At 37.4% G+C, this 22,436-nt stretch overlaps 1 protein-coding gene across 1 annotated transcript in view; it reads right to left on the bottom strand.

The window, feature by feature from the left end:
• LOC139689965 (discoidin domain-containing receptor 2-like) overlaps positions 1-22,436 on the bottom strand; it is a 654,793-nt gene that overhangs the window by 45,249 nt on the left and 587,108 nt on the right. Inside the window, exon 8 of the mRNA XM_071587123.1 lies at positions 10,645-10,781. Coding sequence (XP_071443224.1) covers positions 10,645-10,781 — 137 coding nt within the window. The remainder of the gene's footprint in view (positions 1-10,644; positions 10,782-22,436) is intronic.

Raw genomic sequence — 22,436 nt, 5'->3', positions numbered from 1 at the left:
GTGATATTCAAGGAGAAATCTTACTTCAAATTCATATCACGATCCACTGTTGATATTTTGTATTTGAACGACGCTAATTATTTTAGTTGGTGGAAATAGAGAGGTTGAGCATTCTGAGGATTTTTGACAAGTTGAAAATCCCTCACTTCGAATTAGCCCTGGAGAAAAACTCTGAGAAATTAAATTTCTACTGGAATAAAGTAAAAAAATTAATCACATTGAAATCTTAGCGCTGAATTAAAAGATGAGATGTAAGCAACAGGCCGTTTTGTTGACGTTCAAATCCGGTACGATTTCTGCGTTCGTAGTGCTTGCCACATGCAGCGGCAAAGTAAGGAAATGTAGGCTGAAGCTTTAAAGGTTTAACGAGCAAACTGTGAAGAGTGCTGGAATAAAGCAAAATTACGCTGGTGAAATAAGTTTTTAAGCTGAGCCATTAGATCAATGGGTTAGTCTCTAGCTCAAATATCTATCAACCTACGGAAACAGTCCCCATGAGGATGTGAAAGCACCGCGCCATTTTGAAGTAAATGTCTCAACATGATCGAGACTGTAATTTCCTTCTTTTGTTATGTGCTTAGCATACCCTTGTTGTCGTTACCCGCTGGAAATGGCTAAATGTGGAGGGTCCTTATTGATAAAATAAAACCCACAAATAGTTACTCCTGAACCTATGTTCGTGGGTAGTTTGGGGGCACCAATTAATTTTGTTCAATAGCAGTTCACTGAAACTAACCGTTTCACTAGATATTTAATTTATGTGTATGGGAAGGCGTCTGACACCTACCAACGGAGGCCAATCGGAAAAAACTATAATTCCCGAGGTAGAGGGTAAACGGATTAACGAATAAGGATTAAAATGCCGTGAATTGGGACGAATCGATTGATACCTTGTTTGTTATATTTTTCACTGTAAATTGACGCTACTGCTGTATGTGAATAATATTTTAAAATAAATGTATAAATACATCTTTTCCCAGCCTACAAAAGGATTGAAATATCTTCTTCATTGTGGTAAGAATCAAGTCGTGCGATCTGGAGGTTTTAATAGATTCATAATATAATGATGCATTTGAAACTAAATAGAAGAAAAAAACGATATGCTCGAAAAATTTCTTTGTGTTTGCATGCCTATCGAAATCAATGCTGACGACCTGCTGCATGTTTTATCCCGTAAAAGTTGTCACGACGCGTCTTCCGATACTGACACTCGTTGTGTTGAAAGAATTTGGAAATGCGGTTTTAGATTAACTCCAAAAAATAAAGAATACTAAACATGTCCACATGATGTGTAGGCGATTGGCAATTGGCTGAACCCCGTCTAGATGAGGGTGCAAGGATTAAGAATGATATCAGCATATTGATCGGGAGAAATGGATCTAAGCGAGGGATTTACTAGAAAGGAGTGACTGCTGAAACATATAATTATTAAAAAAATATTTTGAATGCTTCCGGAAATAAAGAAAAATAACTTCGAGCGTACTTCTTCTGATTTTGAAAAATATTAATGACCAATTATTTGCAGTTTCTACATCACTTGGTATTTTGCTGTGATTTTTCGAATGGTAGTGTGTAATGTTCAATATGCTTAGTTATTATCATGCATGCACGATGACAGCGAATTGAGAGACTAAATGCTATTTTGGTCGTCGGCTCAGTGTCCGTGCTGTCTGATGCGATTTCCGTTAAGCCAAGGATCATCCGACCCGTTGATCCGAAGCGAATTTCCCCTCCCCTATTTTTGATCATTCTGCGAAGTGAAGGAGGAAAGAAAGTCCCTCGTTGACGAATGATGATTGACGAAACGAGCCATGTGAATTTAAAAAGAACTTCACTAAATGTGTGACTAATACAGCCGCTAATTGTAAAACCAAATAGTGGCCGTACGAGTCAGCTCTTTTATCCCTCTCGTTTTTTTTCGAAATTGAAAAATTAAGATACCAAAGATACTGTTTTTTTGCAAAATAAATGGAATATCTACCAGTGTACTCTTTTGTGCCATAATATTAATAAATGACGTAAATGATTGGAAGCTATTTGAAAACTCATGTTGTAATTTTTCAATTCTAAAATGTTGAAACGAATGCAAGAATACTGACATTTAAAAAAAATAGAATAGTGTGTAGATAATTCATGTGAATCTATGAGCGGGTAGGTGACACCGTGAATATTCGTGGCTGGATTCTGCTCTAATGCATCTCAGCCACAAGATGGCGCGGGGATGATATGTAACCTTCGTGTACAGAGGGGGCAAAGAAGGAGAGCGGGGATTGGTGGATTGAGGGACAGTGCTGCGGAGGCAACGCGAGTGGAAATCGGGAGCGGAACGTGTATACAGCGCAGAACGGAGTAAATAACTATTTTCATTTCCGGACGGGCGGTGGACGAGATTAAACGGTGCTCAGCACAAGCTAAATAAACCAGAACCTGGTATCAGGTACCCACTCCCTTTCTCTCTCGTCCTCTCTCTCTCTCTCGCCCTTGTAAGGATAAAAGCCTTTGGCAACTTGATGAGGACCAGCCTTGAGTAATCCATATGAAGTAGACTTGTTGACTTCAGTCGTTGTTGGAATAGTGTCCTCATTGGCTGTGCATAGTGCATAGCTTAAAGTGAATATTTTGCTAACCTGTAAACATTTAGCCTAATCCACTGCATCATTTATTTGATAAGCTATCAAAGGTAAGATTCGGTTGATCTGTGCCTTAAGTATTTTACGTGAAATGAAGGACAGTACATATCTTGCGGAATTGTATGATTCCTAGGTGAATGTAAACAAAGTTTTCGCAGTAAAAGAAGGGAAACCATATATCGTGCACATATTAATTCTAGTTTTTCTTTTTAACAATTCGATTCCTTGAAAGCATCGCCAATGGACGATGCATTCATGACTCGAATTCTAAGTAGGAAAAGTTACACTAACGTATGCCATGGGGGCGAAAGTCACCTAATGCCGGGTGAGAGACAAACATTTAACGATCGGCGCAAAAGAGAGGGAGAGAATGACACCTGACGGACGAGTGGCGGGGAGGGAGGGAGATGACGCTTCACTCTGCCCCCACCCTTCTCCCTCGCATACCCCAATTGAATTAGGCTGGCGGAATGAAAATATCATGCCTTCCAATTTCATGCTTCATTTACTCGGACCGTTGAGTTATGACTTCTCTCATTTCCATGCGAGGGAATTGAACACGCATTCATCAGCGCGAAACCTATGAAGGCATGTCGACAAGAGCGTTAAATTTCCATGTCTCTCCCTCTCTATCTGCCCTGGGAAGGGGAATGGAGCGTTCTTGGAGGACTTGGGAGTGAGAAGGAAACTGGGCGGGGAGTGGGAGGGAATGAGAGGGCGAGAAGAATACTGTGGGGAGTGGGTGGAGGGATAGGTAGGGAGGGGATGAAGAGTGGGTGGGAGGGACAGGTAGACGTGAGCCAGCGGCGATCGAGATTCTACTCCGTGTCCCGAATATGCGTGGGTAGGGACGGGAAGAGGTGGCCCTTTTTAAGGGATTCTTTTAGGGGATTAAAAAGAATGGTGATTTATCGTACGTCTACTCATAATTTTCCAAGCAAGGGGAGAGGGAGACGGCGGGGAGCGTAGGGTGAGGCAAGGGCGAGAGGGGGAAGAGATTGTAATTGAGAGGGGGTGTCATGGCAGTGAGGAGGAGAAGAGGTAGGCATAGTGCTTGGGTGAGAACGATGGAGGGTGCAGTTATAAATTCTTTCTGCAGAGATCTAGAGAATTTTAGTGGTCGGGACTCAATTGTATGAAATATGAAGATACCAAGATGGCGCCATCAAAGGACTATCGAAATATTTTGGGAGTGGTTGAGATGAACACGATTAGCGTGTGCAAAGACCATGAGGATTGAATGACTGAAATTTGAAGATTTATTACATTATGCCCATGCCTCACACTAAAGTTAAGTCTTATGAAAGGTTTTCACGATTTTTTTACTGATTTCGCTGGGCAAATGAACGAGTGTATTCTTAATTCATGTTATTACCACTCTCGTATTTAACTTGAGAACATTTGATAGCCATTAAATAATGAATATTTTTTTTTAGGTGGAAAACTTGAAATAGGTAAATCCATAGGTAATTGTGTAGTTCCTGGAAAACGGCAGCCTCTTACGGTTTTTATTTAATAGTATGATTTTGCTAATTTAAAATGTGCCCCTGTGATTAAACTGTGACATCGGTAATTGTCAACCCCAGGATTGTTGATTAATTATTGTTACAATATTTCAAGATATCATTTCAAACATAACTTTTCAATATGACATAATCTTGTTCTGCAGAACCGTAAACCTATTGGCCTTGATCGGTAAAATCGATAACGTTGGTAATCTTGAGCAGGGAGTAATGAGCTATCATTCTAAAAAGAGACGCGATTTCGTCCGCCCATTTCGATGAATGTGGTTTTTGAGTAGAGATAAGTGATCATGGATGGCCATGTGGGGATGGTAAAATTATATTTACCGCTCGCGATTTGTCATTTCCAAATCAAACCCTCTTGAACGCTTTTTGTGCCAACATCGTTATGTGATAAGGGCATCAACATTTAGTTTGGTTATGGAGAGGGACAGATATGAATCAAGCTATTCTCGCGGTAGGAAATGAGCAAGGAATCAAAGCTCTCTTTTCCTAATTAAAGATTCCTCTACGTGACCAATTACTACGAGCCTCGTATATTATATATTATAGCCTCGTATAAGAAATTCAATTGAACTCACATAGGTGATGACTACATACAGGTGCATACCTGTATTTAATTGGTTTATATCCCATTTCCCTTAATATAAGATCAACCTAGATACTACTTGATGCCCAGTTTTATCTGGTGATGAAATAAAAATACTTATTTCAAGATCTCTAAGCACTACTCTGTTGAAGCAGTATTAGAAAATGGAATAGTTTGAGAATGTCTTATTATAATATTGGAGACTCGTGCTTTAAACAGAAAAGGTAAAGAATGATTATATAGGGTGTCTGAGTTAATTTTTGGTAATGAGATTGAAAGGTTGTAAATTGGATAATTAATGAAATTTCCTCGAGGTCTATTGTAAATTAACTATTCGATTTTTTCTTTCTATCTGAAATATCTTTCCAATCATTCCTTTCGCTCCATTCTTACAGGCACAGACAGGTATATTCTTTCGCTCTATTCTTATGTAAGTTACTGCATTTATTTCTCTTGTTCAATATTTCCGCCAATTTGCCTCATACCATGTTCAAACAAAGTGGTTTATTCGTTGAAAATGTTACTCTCTCTTCAGCTCCCTCAATAACATTATTCATTAATCTAGTGTTCTCTGACGAAATAACGTGGCATTTTAGAGAAAATGATGGTTTTAAAATGCATTCTTCAGCAATTAGAAATATATTCTTAGGTCTATATCAATCCTCATGGACTTAGTAAACATCAGCGTAAGGCAAAAAGTGGACTTGTACTTTCCTGTGGAGATTCTTGGAAAAGCAAGGAGAAAGCTAGAGCCTGGGATCATGGTTAAATCTTTGTTACTTACCCGTATGTTTAGTGTCCATGATGCATTTAACCTTGTGAGGTTTCCTAATAGAAGCACCATGATACTATGTAGTACTACTGCCAACATTTCTGTCAAAATGACTACTTATGTCTATTAAACGCGATTTATTTTGCAGTAGAATTTTCCCAAACCTAGTTTTAATTTTTTATTGTTTGATTTGACATAATTAAGTAGTTCAATGAGAAGTCTACCCGTTGATTGGATAAAAGTTAGCAGGTTATTTAATTGTACTTGTATTATTATTGTTCAATGAATATGAATATAGTTCATCATTCAAAGAAAATGCGCCTTTCTGAAAGAGAAAACGACACTTTCGGTTTCGTCATTCTAATGATTTATCGAAACTGACGATTCCGTTCACAGATAACGGAAAAGCAATACGAAGATGCATCAAATCAGAAGTCACACGGACGTTATCTGAGGTAAATTAAATGTATTAAAATATAGCTAAACCGATCGAAAACAATGTATTCTTTATTTCATATTGTGAAATAAATGAGTAAATGATAGTTAACAGCTACTTTAGCTCGTTAAAAAGAAACTTGTGACTGGGTGATACATGGGTTAAAAATAAGCTGACCGATGATAAAGTTTTTTGGACGAGTCATTCCAATGGTTAGTTTGTAAACGGATGGTATTTTAAGAATATGTGTCCCTTGTTGATAAAAATTTGGATTGCCGGGAGAGTTTGTGAAAAAGTAACATGGTTGATTTCTCAGGTGACCAGGTGTAACTTTCAGTTACGGTAGGACACGTGAAAATCCGTACCTAGCGTAATCTAGACTTCTGAGCCATTGATTTTGATAGTACTAGTTTTCTAAATTATCACACGATAAATTGTGGAATTCCTTTTTTCGTTCTCTGATTAAATGATGTCTGAGAACTCCCCTGGGTATATGTAGTGGATGTCCTTTTATTTCATTAGTGCGGTATGATCGAATTATTTTCTACACCGTGAGGCACACGGGCTGTGTCGCTGCTAAATGGTATGAGGGACCTTGGGATGTAAACCCTGCGCATATCAATTAAGCTCACACATTTTTCGTTTTAGTTTTTAAGTAATTTCATTAATATGATCAACATTATTTAAAAAAACATCACTTCTCAGATTCCCCATTTCACCGAGGATGTTGAAATATTGGGCCATGGGTTGTTATTATCTTCTTTCCTCCAAGCGAATAAATGTTTGAATTCTCTCCTTTCTTACCCTACATTAAGTTTGTGAAGCCAAACTTGAAAAAAACACTCGATTATGCCGTTGAGAATTGATTATTATTTTACCTCCATACGTTTTTGTAATGAGCCCTCTGCAATAAGTTACAATTTCAAATCATTACTTTATCTTTGTAAATGTGCGTTGTAGGCATTTTGCACGTTATTGCTGCAATATATCAACCTACCAGAATTTAAGCAATATTTCGATTTAACGCTTAAAATTATTATGCAATCTTATATTCGCGTACACCTAATTCCATGACTAATACCTATCGCTCCTCAAATTCAAAAAGCTATGGTTGGAAATTTGTCAGAAGTACTTCTTGGCGTTCATTTAATAAAAGAGTCATCAGTATTTAATACACACATTCCGCATCTTCGATATCCACGTAACGGTTGACTTTTTATTCAGTAAACATTCCTGTTTAAACATCTCGCGTCCGATAAATCAACCTCTCCCCCCTACATCAAACGCTTATGAAAAACCCTTTCCTTCAACCATGGAGGTTGTGAGGTCTTAAAACATGGGAATAGTTAAAAGTAGTGTTGATAGACAAAAAATTGCTTTCCCGTAGTTAGCAATTCCCTCTTTCATTAGGACCTCACGAAAATGTATTAGCATACAAAAACGTCCGACCTGCTTCAAAGAACAGTTTCCTAAAGTGAAAAACAATGAAAAGAAAATATAATTTCATCTGCCCGTCAAATGTCAACGCGTCCTGGGGAGTCACCTGGAATGGCTTTACCCCGGAGAGTTAATCCCTAACGATGAAAGTGAGGATGAAAAAGCCGGAGCCAGGGACGTGAGGAGGAATTGGGAAGGGAGGCAGTGCGAAAGAGAGGGTTGGATTTGGGAAGGGGCGATATTTGGAGCCGTTTGACAAGAGAGTAGGGGTGCGCGGTTGGTGGGGAAGAGAATGGAAAGCAGAGAATGAGGTCGGGGAGAAATGTGAGCGGGCATTTAGAGGAGCGAATGGGGAAGTATAGAAAGAGAGGAGAGAGCAGAAATAAACCCAGCAGGGCAGTTGGGAGGATGTGAAGACAACGGGGAAGTGTAGAAGGAATAAAAAAGGTATCATGTGAAACAATGGAAACCGTTAAATTGGAAGATGGAATGGAATTTTCGGAATGCTTTTTTATTCATGACATTATAGTAAAGCTCTTATAAATAGAAAAAAAACGTGCCTAAAAAGTATCCTTGCGTTTCAGTTTCTTTCAGTCGAATTTAGTATTCTTTAAAGATAATGTTTAATATATGCCTAAATAAAATGTACAAACGAAGATAATTATATCCTCTATGTCACTAGCTACTTAATATGTTTCTCATTTCCTGGTTGAATTAAAAGTACTGTGATTGAATGGAAAAAGTTTTCCATGCATGTTTATCTCTGTTGATCAAGCTACTGCATTGGTTGGTGCTATGGTGCCCTGAGGTCGTGGTAGTACTTTCATTCCTGGTTTTGCCAATATGTTAATGTTGTACGGCACCTATTGTGTTCTGCTTGCATGTCACTTCTGGATTAGTTTAAGGGTTGATGAAACGGGACGTAAACACTAGGGAGATTTCCACTGATAGCTCATATAGTTGAAGTGTCTATTTGATCAACTTCATTTTCCGAACTCTTACAGGACTCTCATGTTCCTAAGCGATGTAAATGACTGCAGCTGGTAAGGAATGCCTACGTATTTTATCTATCACAACATGCTATTTACGGGTCACTTGATCTAAGGAGTACATGTTTTCTGGTAGTTACTTTGAGATCCCTCTCATGTCATTTGATATAATTTCATAATTTTACACTTTTACGTTCCCTTCAGGCATCTTTTTGCAGGTTCATGTGGAAGATTGAGGGAACTGCGAAAACTCAAATATTTTGTCGTAGCTATTGTGATAAAAGGTATAGTCATTCGTTGTTTTTAATGAGGTAGCTGAAGATTGATGCTAAGTCATATGTATACTGGGGATTTGGCCTTTAATTATTATTCTGAATTTATCCTACTGTTTCCTATAACCTCATATCCTACGGATTACCAAGTTGTTATTGAACTGGATCGGCGAAATAATTCCTCATTAAAAGTAAATGCAATGATATATATATTTAATATTTACCAATTAAATAATAAAATAATTTGTTATCATTACACCATAAGCCATAAACGGAAATTGAAGAAGCGATCGGCAGATTGGTCAGACCGGCAAGCATGCCATTATCCAAGCCGGGCTTTTCAAAGCTTCAAGGCTTCAAAAGCTTTCAGCAAAAATATCTGAACTTTTGATGGTGAATCTCTTTAAGAGGAGTCTAATTGGCATGCCAAAATGAACTTGTTGGCTAGAAAAATAATGTCCACATTTATAAAGCCTATTTTTATGGCTGCGTCCATTCCTCTGTTATCGTATCTTCAAGTACTGGCTCTAAACGAACGTTGTTCGTTCTCGTGAAAAATTAACGCAAACGAGATTATATTTTCCTCATTTTTTCGGGATGCCTTTTCTCTAGGGCGATGAACATAAATGATATCCACTATTCCCCTGGAGCAAGCGACCGAAACCTATTTCTCTTAATCAAGCATGTCATTATAACGCTCCGAATGCTATAATAGGGCTAACGAGACCTCAACGCTCGTCGCTGGCATTGAATGCACGGCATGTGATTTGAACTCGTGATTTGATGCCTTTGACCAAGCGTCCATCCCGTTTATATATGCATGACGGTCAGATCTTCGGGCCACATTAGATCTAACACGTAAACATGCTACGCACCATTTATTGACCACCTATGGTTTCGGTTCATGGCCTACTGTGAGTGGATTCAATGTTTGCTCTTATAATGTGAGAGCACAGTATCATGTTCCGCCGATGGAAAATTAAATTTACATCAATACTTGGAAAAAGAGAGCACCCATGCAAACAAATTTGCTAGGCAAAGTGGAGGTTTTCATATGTTTTTTTCTTTATTTGTTTTGACACTCTAGTTTACCAAGACCCAAAGATATCATTGAAATCACGACTATATTTTGTAGTATCCGTAGTGTGTGAATGAATTAAAAATTTTCATACATCCCTAAGTGCATCAAATAATGGCCTAAATCGTTTTGTTGCTTGAAAAATTGTTTCTCCATTAAAATAAAATTATCTGCCTCTAATTATGTGAGAGACGTCCCAAACTTTAGTTTTGCTTTTTATAATTAAAAATTCACTATTTTGTCGTTGGTGTAGTTATTTGGAAAGTTTTACAGACGGGAATTGTATTGAAAGATAGTGATACCATTGGTGAGTATACTAATAAACCTATGGTGTAGATAGATATTTTAAAACCCCAATCGTATGAAAGTTTTCTGGTGGATAAAATCCTACCATATGAAGTGTTTGGCTTTTTTCATTTCAGTGTTAATTTAAAAAATAAGCATCTTTCCCATCGATATTGTTAAAATTGTGTTGATCAAATATATCTTGGTGAATATTTATGTCATTCAGAATACAATGCTAAAATTTGTTTCCATTAACAGTCCCTTTTTCTGGCCACAATTTGTTTTTTGGAATCAGCATTTTTGTACTAAATTTACTTATATTTTATTCCACGACGTGGTGTAGAATTATTATTTACTGTAACTATAATTAACGATGAATACTTTCTTACACGGGTATGCATGCCAAGATTGGGGATAAGGCAGGTATGCGGGCCAAATGTGAAAGTGGGAGGAGGAAGAATGTGATGGTCGTTTTTTTCTAACATTATTTGACCAGCAATGAGCTTAGTCGGGTATTATTTGCGAAAATCATTCGATTGAAAATGTATGTACTAATTATAGATTTGTTTCAAACCCTTGTAATATAAGAAATATGAATACCGCTCGAAAGAAATAATTTAACAACACACTCACCTGCACGTCCCGGCTGAAGTAGTTGTTAGTATATAGATGCACAGCTGAAAAATTTCGTACTTGGTCGAATTCAAATATCATTTCGACATGGCGGTCCGGTCCCGTCGAATCATTTTTCCAGGCAACCCATCCATTTCCTGCAATGAGAAATCAGCGCGTGAATTTTCCTCACCAATCCAGACGACTTTCCGCGTATAACTCAAGCGAGAGTTTACTGCCTAGAGTACTAAAATTAATACAATTCAGAAAATTGCTCATGAAATTTAAAACCTTGCCAGATCACTTCAGTGGTACCGACTAATAAACTACCATTTTAAATGCTATACTATATATATTTCCTTTGACACCTATATAAAAATTGCTGTAGAAGCGTCACAGTTGCTATAAATGCGACTCAGTATTGCAGTTGTTTAGGATTTTTCATTCTTTTGGCTGTTTATTTTTAATAGTTTTTGATTTTTTACTTTTTGATTTCTATAAAGTTTATTGTACCGGATGTAGTCTTTTTACATTTCCAATTGTAATAACGGTTTTAAAACGTAAGGCGAATGAAGTGCATGTTCTATAAAAAAATGCATCTTAATTGATACCATACGCAGTATTATTTTAACTATGAATATATCGCTCACAGTTGATACTAAGGTTTATAATTCGAGTTTTGAAAGATTGATGGTATTTTAGTAAACAGATATTGTCGGCATTCATCTCACGAGTATTTTTCACATTATTTTGCAGTAATATAATGAATTAAATAATAACGTCAAGTTATTTGTCAGAATGATAAAGGGGATTCAAAACTTTGACTTTAATATGGAGCGTGGTGTTCTTTGGATTTGAGACAAGGCCTTTGAGGCAAAAGGATCAGCATAAATTGTAGGCTTTTGAGATGTGGGTGTAGCGGAGAATAGAGGAAAAAAGTTCAACAGAGAGGAAAGCAAATTCTGAGGTTTTAAATAAAGTGAGCGAAGAGAGGACGAGGACGGGTGAAATCCGAGGAAGGCAGAGAAAGTAAATAAATGAAATATTCAAAGGTAATGGCAAGTTGAAGACCATGATAAAAGGGTCTAAAAGGGGAAGAGTAAAAGAGTTGTCTATTTAGACGCCATGAAGGGAGGCGGAAGTTATCAATAAATGAAGAAACGAATAATGAACAGATGTTGAGCAGATAAATAGGCTTTGTCTCAAAAAAATTAGCAGTCAATGGTTGTTTTAAATAGTCGCGGCATTCCAAAACCTAACTTTAAATAGGTAGATGCCATGAATAAATTACGCCCTTGAGTGAAAGAAAAATTTCAAATGGAAAATAAACCTGGAGTAAATGGGTCAATACAGCTCAAAAGCGTCATTTCTAAAACAACTTGGGTCTGACGGGAAAAGGAATTCCTCACAATTAAATCTTGCAATTAGGGATTGGAGTTTTTTTAACCATTTAATCGCGCCTTATTTTTGGGACTCGGCTATTCAGTTATCGGGTTCGTGTTGGTGTGGCTGCGTTTCCTGTCTCAGATTGAGTGGGGTTTCCTTTGTTGCAATCCTCGGTCATTTGACATTTTATTTTCTCCCAAGCCCCTTCTGCCGCGACGGCCAGAGTTACGTCACAAATGCCACGACCTTAAAAACCTTCGTGTTTTTTTCCAATAGAAAGGGAAATGGAGGCATTTTGGGGAGAAAGTTCCTTGAAGCAGAAAGACGGAAACATCGAATGTGAGGGTAAAGAGAAAAAAGGGGAATAGGAGAACCATAAGTCGAGGACGAAAGATACGCAAAATATATGTCGGAAAGCAAAGGTGGCCGTTAAGTCAAGAGTCAATATTTTTCATCCGGAAAATATCGTGCAAGTTGGAGAAGGGGAGCATACATTTTTATATTTTAATGCTTTGATAAACATGTCAGATGCCAAGCGGAATAATTAAATTGATCTGAAAAAGGTCCAAGTAAGTTCACCGCGTCGGAATGTGCTCGAAGATAAAGTGGCATTTAATTATGTATCGTAATTTACCCTGTACTGTCAAGCGTAAGAGGAGTATATATTTTGAAAAAAATCTGCTTCAACGGTAGTTAGTTATTTTTGTTTTCTTTAAAGAGCCCCTTATGGAACTTGCGCTTTCAAAATAATGATATGAATATTGAAATATTTTCCTGTTGAATCACCCTGATGAAAATGATCCAATCTTTTGCGATCGCGCTGCTAAATTAAAGACGGCTGGATTTATCGAACCTCTTTATTCCAATGCGATTCTCTTTATTAACATGCTCAGCTATTAATATATAAGTAATGAAATAAATCATCTTTCAAAATTCTGTAGATGTTGTTTACGTGAATCCAGATGATTATACAGTTATTGCATGTGCAGGAATAAATAACATTAAGTATATTAGGGATAATTTCAGACGTGGAAAACATTTACTATAGTAAAAGAAAAACCGTCAAACAATTAATGTAATATTTCCTTTCGAGTTAACTAGTCTAACTCATGAACGCGATTGTCTATTTAATGAAAGCATTATTCTGCCCGAAATTACTCTCAAAATCCCCTTTATTGCATTGAAATTTATTAAGTTAAAAGTACAATCGCATGGAAATAATTTTTTTTTGAAATTTGTTTGATGATTTAATATTAACGCAATGTCTTAATCAGATACTTCGAAACAACCTTTAAATGTCCTGTTTGAGAAACGGGCATTTTGGAGTCGATCCTGAATTTTCTAAACACATTTTTTTATTTTTTGCTTCTCGAGAGAGATTTTATTAAAAAGTATTTTCGTGTATTCTCTAAATTATATACTTTAATTCGTGAGGTTTAACAAAAGGTCTGAGAATTTAATTTTTGCGAATGAAGTTACTTCAATGAAATGAACTTTATTCCCTGCAAACACAGCGTTTTGTGCTGAGCAAAATTATGATACTCTTTCGCGGTGTCTTGAAATAACCGTCCTTGCCCTGGAATTGACGCCAAGCTTGTTATTTCAGGCAAACCTTATAAAGAATGTGTTGCAGCAGCTGTATTGTGATTTTAATTCAAAGTTTTGAAATGGGATCGAGAGAGAGAGATATTAGTAGCTAACGCGCTCGATGCGAATGGGTCAAAATTGTACCAACCATGCTTCGACTGGGTGAAAAAAGAGGTTGAAACTTAAAAGAGAAGCTCTTTTTTTATGTTTGTATTTGCTACGTTCCTTTTAGTTTCAGACCATAGGCAAAATTTTAAATGAAAAATTGACACTTCGGGATTGGAGGCATCCGCTAAAAATTTTATCTAAGGGACTAATGTAATATTTTAAATACAATTTTTAATTGATAAAAAACAACGTATATTGAGATCGTAAAAAATAAAAACTAACCTGTAATTTTTAATAACTGAGTTACGTGTTTGTTATAAGTTAATGCGATCTTCGCTTGGCTTCTAGGCTGTTTTGAGTTTAAAACTACCTGCGTTCAACTAAATATCCTTTTAAAAGAAGTACTTTTCGCCTTATAAATTTTATTAATACTCTTGGGTACACCTCACATTATTGTTGCGTTCTGTGGTTATTCGTTGTTTTGGGGATAAGAAAAATTGTATTTGTTTAGAGAATTTAGATTTAGAATGCATAAAATGCGACTTACAAGTTCATTTTTTTTCTTCCTTTCCTGCTGTTGGATTACATGGCGGTACTCTTAAAACGTCATATTTATCGTTGAAAAGTATTTCATGTTCAGCTCATTCAATGGCCATAATGCGTTCCCTTGCTCCTAATAAAATTGCTGAGATTTTGGGATAGCCTCGCTATCTGTCATGAACAAATTCCAAAAATGTCTATATAATTATATAATTCCCACTGATCTTTTCTGAAATCTGTAAGAATTTCTTTTTTAATGGAGCAAGTTCTGATATATTCTTGAAGTATAAATTTTACGTTCAGGTGTTATTTTTGAACATAAATGATCTCGAAGAATGTTTAATTTAGGATGTTATATTTTGCATGCATGATTAGGAAAAAATGAGTCTTCGCTATATTGAAATGATAAGTAATTGATTATTATTTGATTTTATCATGTTTTCTTGTTGCATTATTCCTTTAATTGGCATACCCGTTTATGATGCACTGTATATGACTAAAAATATTAAGAAAAGCGCATGATACCATTTTAATAGCAAAAGAGATAACTAAAACGAGTGAGCGGTAGGTTGCGTGTAACCACATTTTCAAAATTTGCTTCCCTATCCGGCGAATAACTTACTTAAGAAGAGTTATAACAGAGGAATAAAAGCTGACCTTTTTTTGGATCAAGTTCAGGGGGAGAGCACCGCCTCCCTTGTGACAGAATGGGCAATGTATTGAGCACATCAGAACCAGGGAAGTTTGAATTTGTCGTTTGTTTGCGTTTGTTTCATTTATGGAGACATTCGTGCTGGCAGTAGAGGTAATAGCCTCGAGTTTCTGATTGAGTGCGGCTATACCTCAGGTCACATAGCTTTGTGGAGTTAGTATATTTTTTCTCCGTGATTAGCCTGGTTGATAGTATTTGTTGATAATGGTGTACCCCCAGAAGAACACGAATTCTGACATTTTTGTTTTTAAGTCCCTTTTACAGTGGATCAGATATTCAATCTACCATTTACTCTTTCGTAAATTCGAATTAATAAAGCCTCCTGAAATTGAAATGTTGGAAAAGAAAAATGTAAACTGATTTATGAACTGCTTGTTAATGTAATTTTACGTTTCGTATTACTCCAATGAGGATGGATATTGAATTATTTTACCTTAAGTTAATTATTTAATGCAATTAAGTTAATTATTTTACCTTAAGTTAATTATAGCGGTAGTCACTCTGATTTACATCGATTCGATTCCCAGTTATTTATAAATATTGATGGATAATGTCCGGGAGAACATAGGTAAAGGAAATCGAATACCTTTCATAAATGTGAATGGAAGCAGAAAAGTAGGTACTAGGAGAGAGATTACCGAAAGACTTCTAGCGATTTGGTTTCTGGATGGAGACTTCCAAGGGAAAATAGGGTTCTTTCTTTCGTGGAGCCTCCGCCCCTTTAACCCTCATGTCGCCACTTCCCCCTACTCGGACCACTGAAATTCGCCCACTCGACCAGAGGAGGAGCCACTTGTCCTCGCCTGCTTCCTTCCGTCCTTTTTTTGGAAGGCGGTTACTTGCCCGTGATCCCTTCCCTGGCTTCTGATATGGGAGTCGTAAAATGCGCCCTTGCTCTATCTTGCCCATGTCCTATTAGCCTCCTCACGTACTCCTATCTTCCGGTCCCGGCATCTTCGGAACAGCGCGGCCGTTTTCCTGGATCGAATTTCGATCACCTTCGGCGAGCTTTTTGTCCTTCCTACCTCCACTGTTTATGCTAGTGTACTTCCAATTTCAGCTGTTGTAACAAGTCTCCACTTTTATTCGACCTGTTTCATCTTACGAGAAATATCGCACCATTAGAATTGGACAATTCGAACATGAAAGACTTGGAGGAACGGAAGATAATTTGTAATATATATTTTCCAAAGGAATAATGTTCCTTCCAGCTCCCCTGCCATTAAAAATGGTTCATTATTTACATTGATGTTGAGTAAAAATAACTGTAAACCAAGGAATCCATTTGCGATATAAAACGTATAATTTTAATTATAAAGGAGTGAGAAGTTCCGTCATCTTGGATAATTTTCTGCCGTAAGCAAATCGGAATTATTGATTCATTATCATGCCTATGATAATTACAGATATCAATTAAATCTACGCTTGTTAATTACATTCTGTCATTTCATACTGGAAACAGGCAATGGTAATTAGAACTTGAAGATAATAATCCGGAAATTTTACGTGCATATTTATTTTGTTTCGGCATGAATTCATACGAATTTGTGGCAAAATGATTTCATTATGAATATTTTCTATGAACTTTTCAAGTTCAAAGTTTCGGTATTGTTACTTGAAGCGTTGGCTTTAAAAGTTCATTCCAATGGTGAGCTAAATTTTGTACAACGTAATGCTCCAAAAACGTCTAGATTTTGTATTCAGGAAGAAGCTTTTAATGAAGTCGCCGTTCTTGAATCTGATAATTGCAGAATTATATTTATTGTATCAATTGTAACATTCGTTTTTGATATACAAAGTAAATGATTTTTGCTTTAAACATACAGGCTTGCTTTGAGATGAAACTATTACAAATAAGGCTCTATTAGGAACCATAAGGGTAATTTCGTGGAAAACCTGGTTTTCTCTTTTACCATAATTTCAGGGAAGCGTTTTCATCCCCATGACTATGAATATACCTGTGCACACACATATAATGTTATGCATGAATATGTTATTGTAGTGTCCCGTGTCAAATCAAATTCTAATAAATTAGTGTAAATGATTTTGTTTTAACTATGGGTGTGTATAATATTTCCACTAAGGTGACACCTGATTCTGTCAATGTTATTTCTTCAGAATGATACATTTTAATTTTGGTTAATAAAGGTGAAAACTATTCAGGATAACAAAACACTCTGAAATTGGCATCTTCCGCGGTTTCTATTAAATCTGTTGTTTTCGTTTAATACTGTTCGTTATTGATTTCGTACTTCGTTTGTAATTGATATAAGTGTAAACATTCACTCCTTTTAATAGAACTAGATTCTGGACGATGAGAATCGACAACCAGCGTCCCTCCTGTACCTAACTGTAAGTTTCCTAGGCCTTACTTTTAGGCAAATATACATGTTTAAAAACACGCATGTAATTTGTTAATTGAATTCTGAACAGTGAAACGATCCTGGACCAAAACCAGTTCTACTCAATGGAATGTAGTCAGAGTGAGACTCATTATAATTCTGTAGCAAGTTAGTTTGCGGAAAATAAAAGATTCACTTCCTGAAGATTAGAAATACGTAAGAGGGCAATGAAACGCATAATGTTTTTGGCTATCGCTGGATGTTCTATCTCAGGGCTATGGCCTAAAATCTATTTCTTTTTTAATTACGAGATTAAGCTAGGGAGTTACATCCGCGATCAATTCTTTGGTGAAGATATGGACATTTTAGGAAACACTCGATGAAAAACCTGAGATAGGGGCTAAAATCGCACGGAAATATTTAAGTATCTACCGAGAGCCTGTAGTATTAACTGATTGAATGATTTCAGATATTGTTTTAAGTTAGATTCAAACTTTTTGGGAATTTCGTTAGTGCTTATAGCGGTCGATGCTTCTTTTATTTCTCATACTCTAGAAGAACGCTGTGAAAAAAATGAAACGTCGAGTATTAGAAAATGGGAATGCACCCCAAGAAAACGGAGCGTAGCTACCCACTATCAGTTAAATTATTTTTCCAGGATAGTTTTGAGTATATTAATATCAACATTCGGGTTTCTAAACACCATAATTTCCTAAAAATAAGTCGCATCATGGAAATGAATGAAAATCGCATTAGAGGTGCAAAATTACGCGAAGGATAATTTTAGTTCCGCCTGCCATTGGAAATGAGCAATAGTGTCAATGAATTCTGAGTATTTGATGGCGATTGATACTCATACAGTGTTTGTTGCTATATTACAGCCGTTATTTCATATTTTACATAGTAACCTGAATTAAAAACAAGGGGAGGAATGCATGTCTATAGAGTAGCAGTGACCAAATGTTTCGAGATCTCAAGAACTATAAGAATTTCGTGACCCGCAAGCATTGATAATAAGTATTAAGTACATCATAAAACAACATGCATCTGTAGTGAGATACGGTGAATCGGCATGCGCTGCGAAAAAAAGATGAAAGATAATATAATTTGGAGTAACAGGGCAACGAAACAAGTGCTCTGTATGGTAATGTATCATAGAGTGGGTCATGCGATTTCTACTCAGTGAAGGGGTTACGTTACAACATGAACAACGAAGGAAAAAGAGAGGAAAATAAATGCACGTGGAAGCCATATTCTCGTAATTGGGATCGCAGAAAAATGAGTGATAGCTTTGTGACGTGTTCTCCTTTAAAAGTCTCTGAGAGAAGCGCTCATAAATAGGAAGTTCGAGAGCAGTAATTATGCGTCTAAATGTTTAGCAAAAACGAAATGACAAATCCCTGGCTGTCATAAGAATTCAGAGCGGAGACAGAATGCCTTGTTGTGCTATATTTGGGTTTGTTTCGGCGCATGAGGCTAAAAGATTTTTTTTAGTCCTCATCTCGACCGCGACGGACCGCCTGCCTGGGTGTTATAATTTTATATCAGCCTTTCTTTGATTTATGGGCCAATGTGTGGCGCCACGCATACTAAGTCAGTCCGCCGGCAACCCCCTCCGAGACTCGCCCCTAAAAGTGTTAGCTAGGCCGGCGGTGCAATCGTCTGCGATGTCCAACGAGGGGAAATATTCCTATTTATACGCGTGTTCTCACTTGCAGAATATTCAAATATGATTTTCTTTAAAGCGGCATTAAAATGGCTTTATTCGGCGGAAATGATGTTAGAATAAGGGATTTTCAACCAAGGAATATATGCCAATATCGGAAAATAAACCCATGAAAATTCCATGATTGCGCCACAAACAAATAAAAAGAGGCCACCTAAAGTAAAACGTTTTTACTCTGGGTTGGGACGCCACAATAAATGAAGGGGTCTACTCATTGCATTCGAATCTAAAGAAGGGCAAAGGAAGAAGTCAATCAATGTAATGTTTTTCGTATATAAAATCATGCATTAATAATTATATGTATATATATGCATATACATATAACGTAATGTGTATATATATATATATATATATATATATATATATATATATATATATATATATATATATATATATATTGCACTGAGGTGAGTCGTTTTTTTCTATTGCATTCCGAGAACTTTTCAAATTACCCTCGTGTGTGTGTATCTATGTATATATGTGTGTGAGTGTATATATATATATATATATATATATATATATATATATATATATATATACGCACAATTTTCCAGCGTTCTTGTGACGCTTGAGATGGGAACCTCAAAAGCATGTCCGTTCAAAACTTCGAACGCCAATTTGAAATTTTTTACGTTGCGCAGAAAGGATAGCCTCCCAAAATACCTTACCCCAGCCGACACACCGCAGTTACTCCACAAAGTGACTCTCGATCGTCGCTTTTTTCATTTTCCGCGCGGCCGTTTCGCGAGCGAGAAGCGTTCTACCGCACTCTCTCGGCAATCGAATCCCGCCAGTACGCCCTTCTAACCATCCTACTCTTCCCATCCCTTCACTCCCACCCGGCAGGCATGACCGCCAAGGCTCTCTCCTCGGAAGCCTCCTCCTCCTCGACCTCTCCCCAGTGCATATAATATGACTGCTTCCCTTTAACACTCCCCGCGCCACCTCATGAAACTTCCATTCCTCACACACCCGTTACTTCCTCCGCCCCTCTCCCTCGTGGCCTTAAAGGCTGGAGTAACTCGCCCCCTGGGGTGGCGGGACAAGCGCAAGAGGCACAGAGCCCGAGAGGGAAGAATGGTTGGATGGATGGAGGGCTTTGGGAGGGTGGTTGAGGGAGGGGGAGAGGGGAAACCTTGTGCTCTGACAAGCAAAACGTGTTGACTTTGCCGCAATTTCCTGCGACTGTCTGCTAGCCTCCCCATATCCCTCTCGCCCGTGCCTCCCTCCGCCCGCCTTTACCTTTCCACCCGGACCAACTTGACGATGGCCATTCTTTTTAAGTCTTTCCTTTCTCTCACTCGCTTGCTGTATCCTCTCTCCCAGTGAGCTGCTGGTGGCCACCTACCACCGTTAACTCTTTTTCCCCAGCATCTCTTCATTCTCCCACACATTCCCGCCAACACAAGTGAGTCTGCGCATCCGTAAAAAATGGAACATCCTATTTTCATGTACGAGTATTTTTTAGTCCAGCAGGATAAACGTGAGTTTTCGTAAATTTCGATTTTGCTTGAACTATTAATTTCGTTTTGTAACTTGGAATTCCCATTGCTGATTGACTCCTTATAAATTTACTTTGACTCTTTGCTTAAAAATACTATGAGTATATAGTAGTGGTCCTGGTAAAATCTTTTTACAACCGTGTGAATAAAGTGAGTAATAGTTGAAGAATAAATATTTTTACGGTCGCTAATGACTTTTAGTGTCCTGACCACCTGAAAAATAATTGGCATCCCTCAGAAATAACCAGTCAGATAATTTTAATCATGGATAATAATAATAAAACGTAGACCATAGTTTTTCCACCCAGGTATAATAATGATTTCTTAATTTGTGCTTCGAGTTATCTTCTATATTAGTTCTGAAGGATATAAGAGTTGCATACTCGAATGCTCTGAAGGAAGTATTTTTTTTTGCCAGTTCTTAATATCTAAAAATACGAGATTAGGCTGAAAAGTAATGCACACATTCTTGTAGACCACAGACGAAATCAAATAGAAAGTTCAAGCTAAAAGTACATTCAAGTACTTTTAAGTTAAGCTTCAAAATCATGTATTTACTTTTCAACATAGTCACCGTTAAGGCTAACACAATTCTCCCAACGTGTAACAAGTTTTTTCATTCCGTCACCGAAAAAATCTTCTGACTTTTCTAGAATCCAGGTCTAGACGGCTGCCTTCACCTCTTCGTCCGAGGTGTAATGATTACCCTTGAGGCGTCTCTTGAGTTGAGAAAAAAATAAAAATCACAAGGCGCAAGGTGGTTTAAAGTTCTGGGTTCGCAGAGCCTCCCCAGTTACGCGCGAGGTGTTGTCATGTTGCAAGGTTATTGGCGCCAGGCTGCCTTTAACACGACAAACTCGACGTCGGTGTTTTAGAGCCTGTAAATGCTGAGAAGAGTTTACCGTTGCCACTCTTTCTCGAAAATCGGTCGCATAAACTCGGTGAGCATCCCAAAACACAGTCAAGAGAAGTTTCATCAACAATTATCAACAACAGCTTTTCCAGGCTCGCAACCACGAAATTTTACTACCCATCGATTCACAATAGACCTATCAACAGCAGCGTCACCATAAGCAGCCTTTGAACGACCTTTAATCTCAGTAGGAGTCACGTTTCAGCAATTAAAAATTCGATAACAGTACGCTGTTTAACTCGCGTTGACATAGCACCAGAACATGTCTCCATACTTCCGACCTCAAATCTGCGCATGCATGTTGAGGTGGATTGTTACTAATGTTAATATATTAAATATTGCATTAGGAAACCGATGCTTATAGAATGGTAAAATAACTAATGCTTTCAAGGTGAACTCTGATCTGATGGAAAAAAAGCTGTTCATCTTGTATTGCTTTTTTTCGAGTCCCAAGGAATTGAAGTCTGCTGAAACTCAGTATGGAAAACTACATTAAATCAATTCGCAATTTAATTACACATTTATCATGTAATTAAAAACATGATTCTTTTATAAATAAAGTAATAAACTGAAGTCTCACCATTTGAGACTTGAATTTTGCATCTTTTCTGCAGATAATTTGGACTATCATCTGGGATTTGATTAATACCGCCATGCTACTTGCTCTGTAACTTCTCTTTTATTTTTTCTTTTTCTCGTTATTTGGTACAATTTCCATCATAATCAACCTTCCCTTTTAATATCAGGCTCAGCTAGTTCCGTGTGTCCTCATGGGAGTCAACAATGTGCCTCACATTCTCAAACTTTGAGCTTTACCTAGTTTCTACATTCCCTGTCTTTTTGTTCGCATCTCCTCCCCCATCGGCTCTGCCTTCAAACCTTTCCTTTCAGCCCTTCGATAGTCGACCCCGCTGTATCGGCCGATGCACGCACTGCCACGGAACGAGGCTTTTATTTGACTCTCCAAATCCGAATCAACGGTAGAAGTCGAGTTCCA

This window comes from Hetaerina americana, unplaced genomic scaffold (assembly GCF_022747635.1).
Source record: "Hetaerina americana unplaced genomic scaffold, ioHetAmer1.1.p SCAF_3, whole genome shotgun sequence".
Lineage (NCBI taxonomy): Eukaryota > Metazoa > Arthropoda > Insecta > Odonata > Calopterygidae > Hetaerina > Hetaerina americana.
Note: the sequence above shows the minus strand (reverse complement) of the source record. Positions and strands in the feature narration are given on the sequence as shown.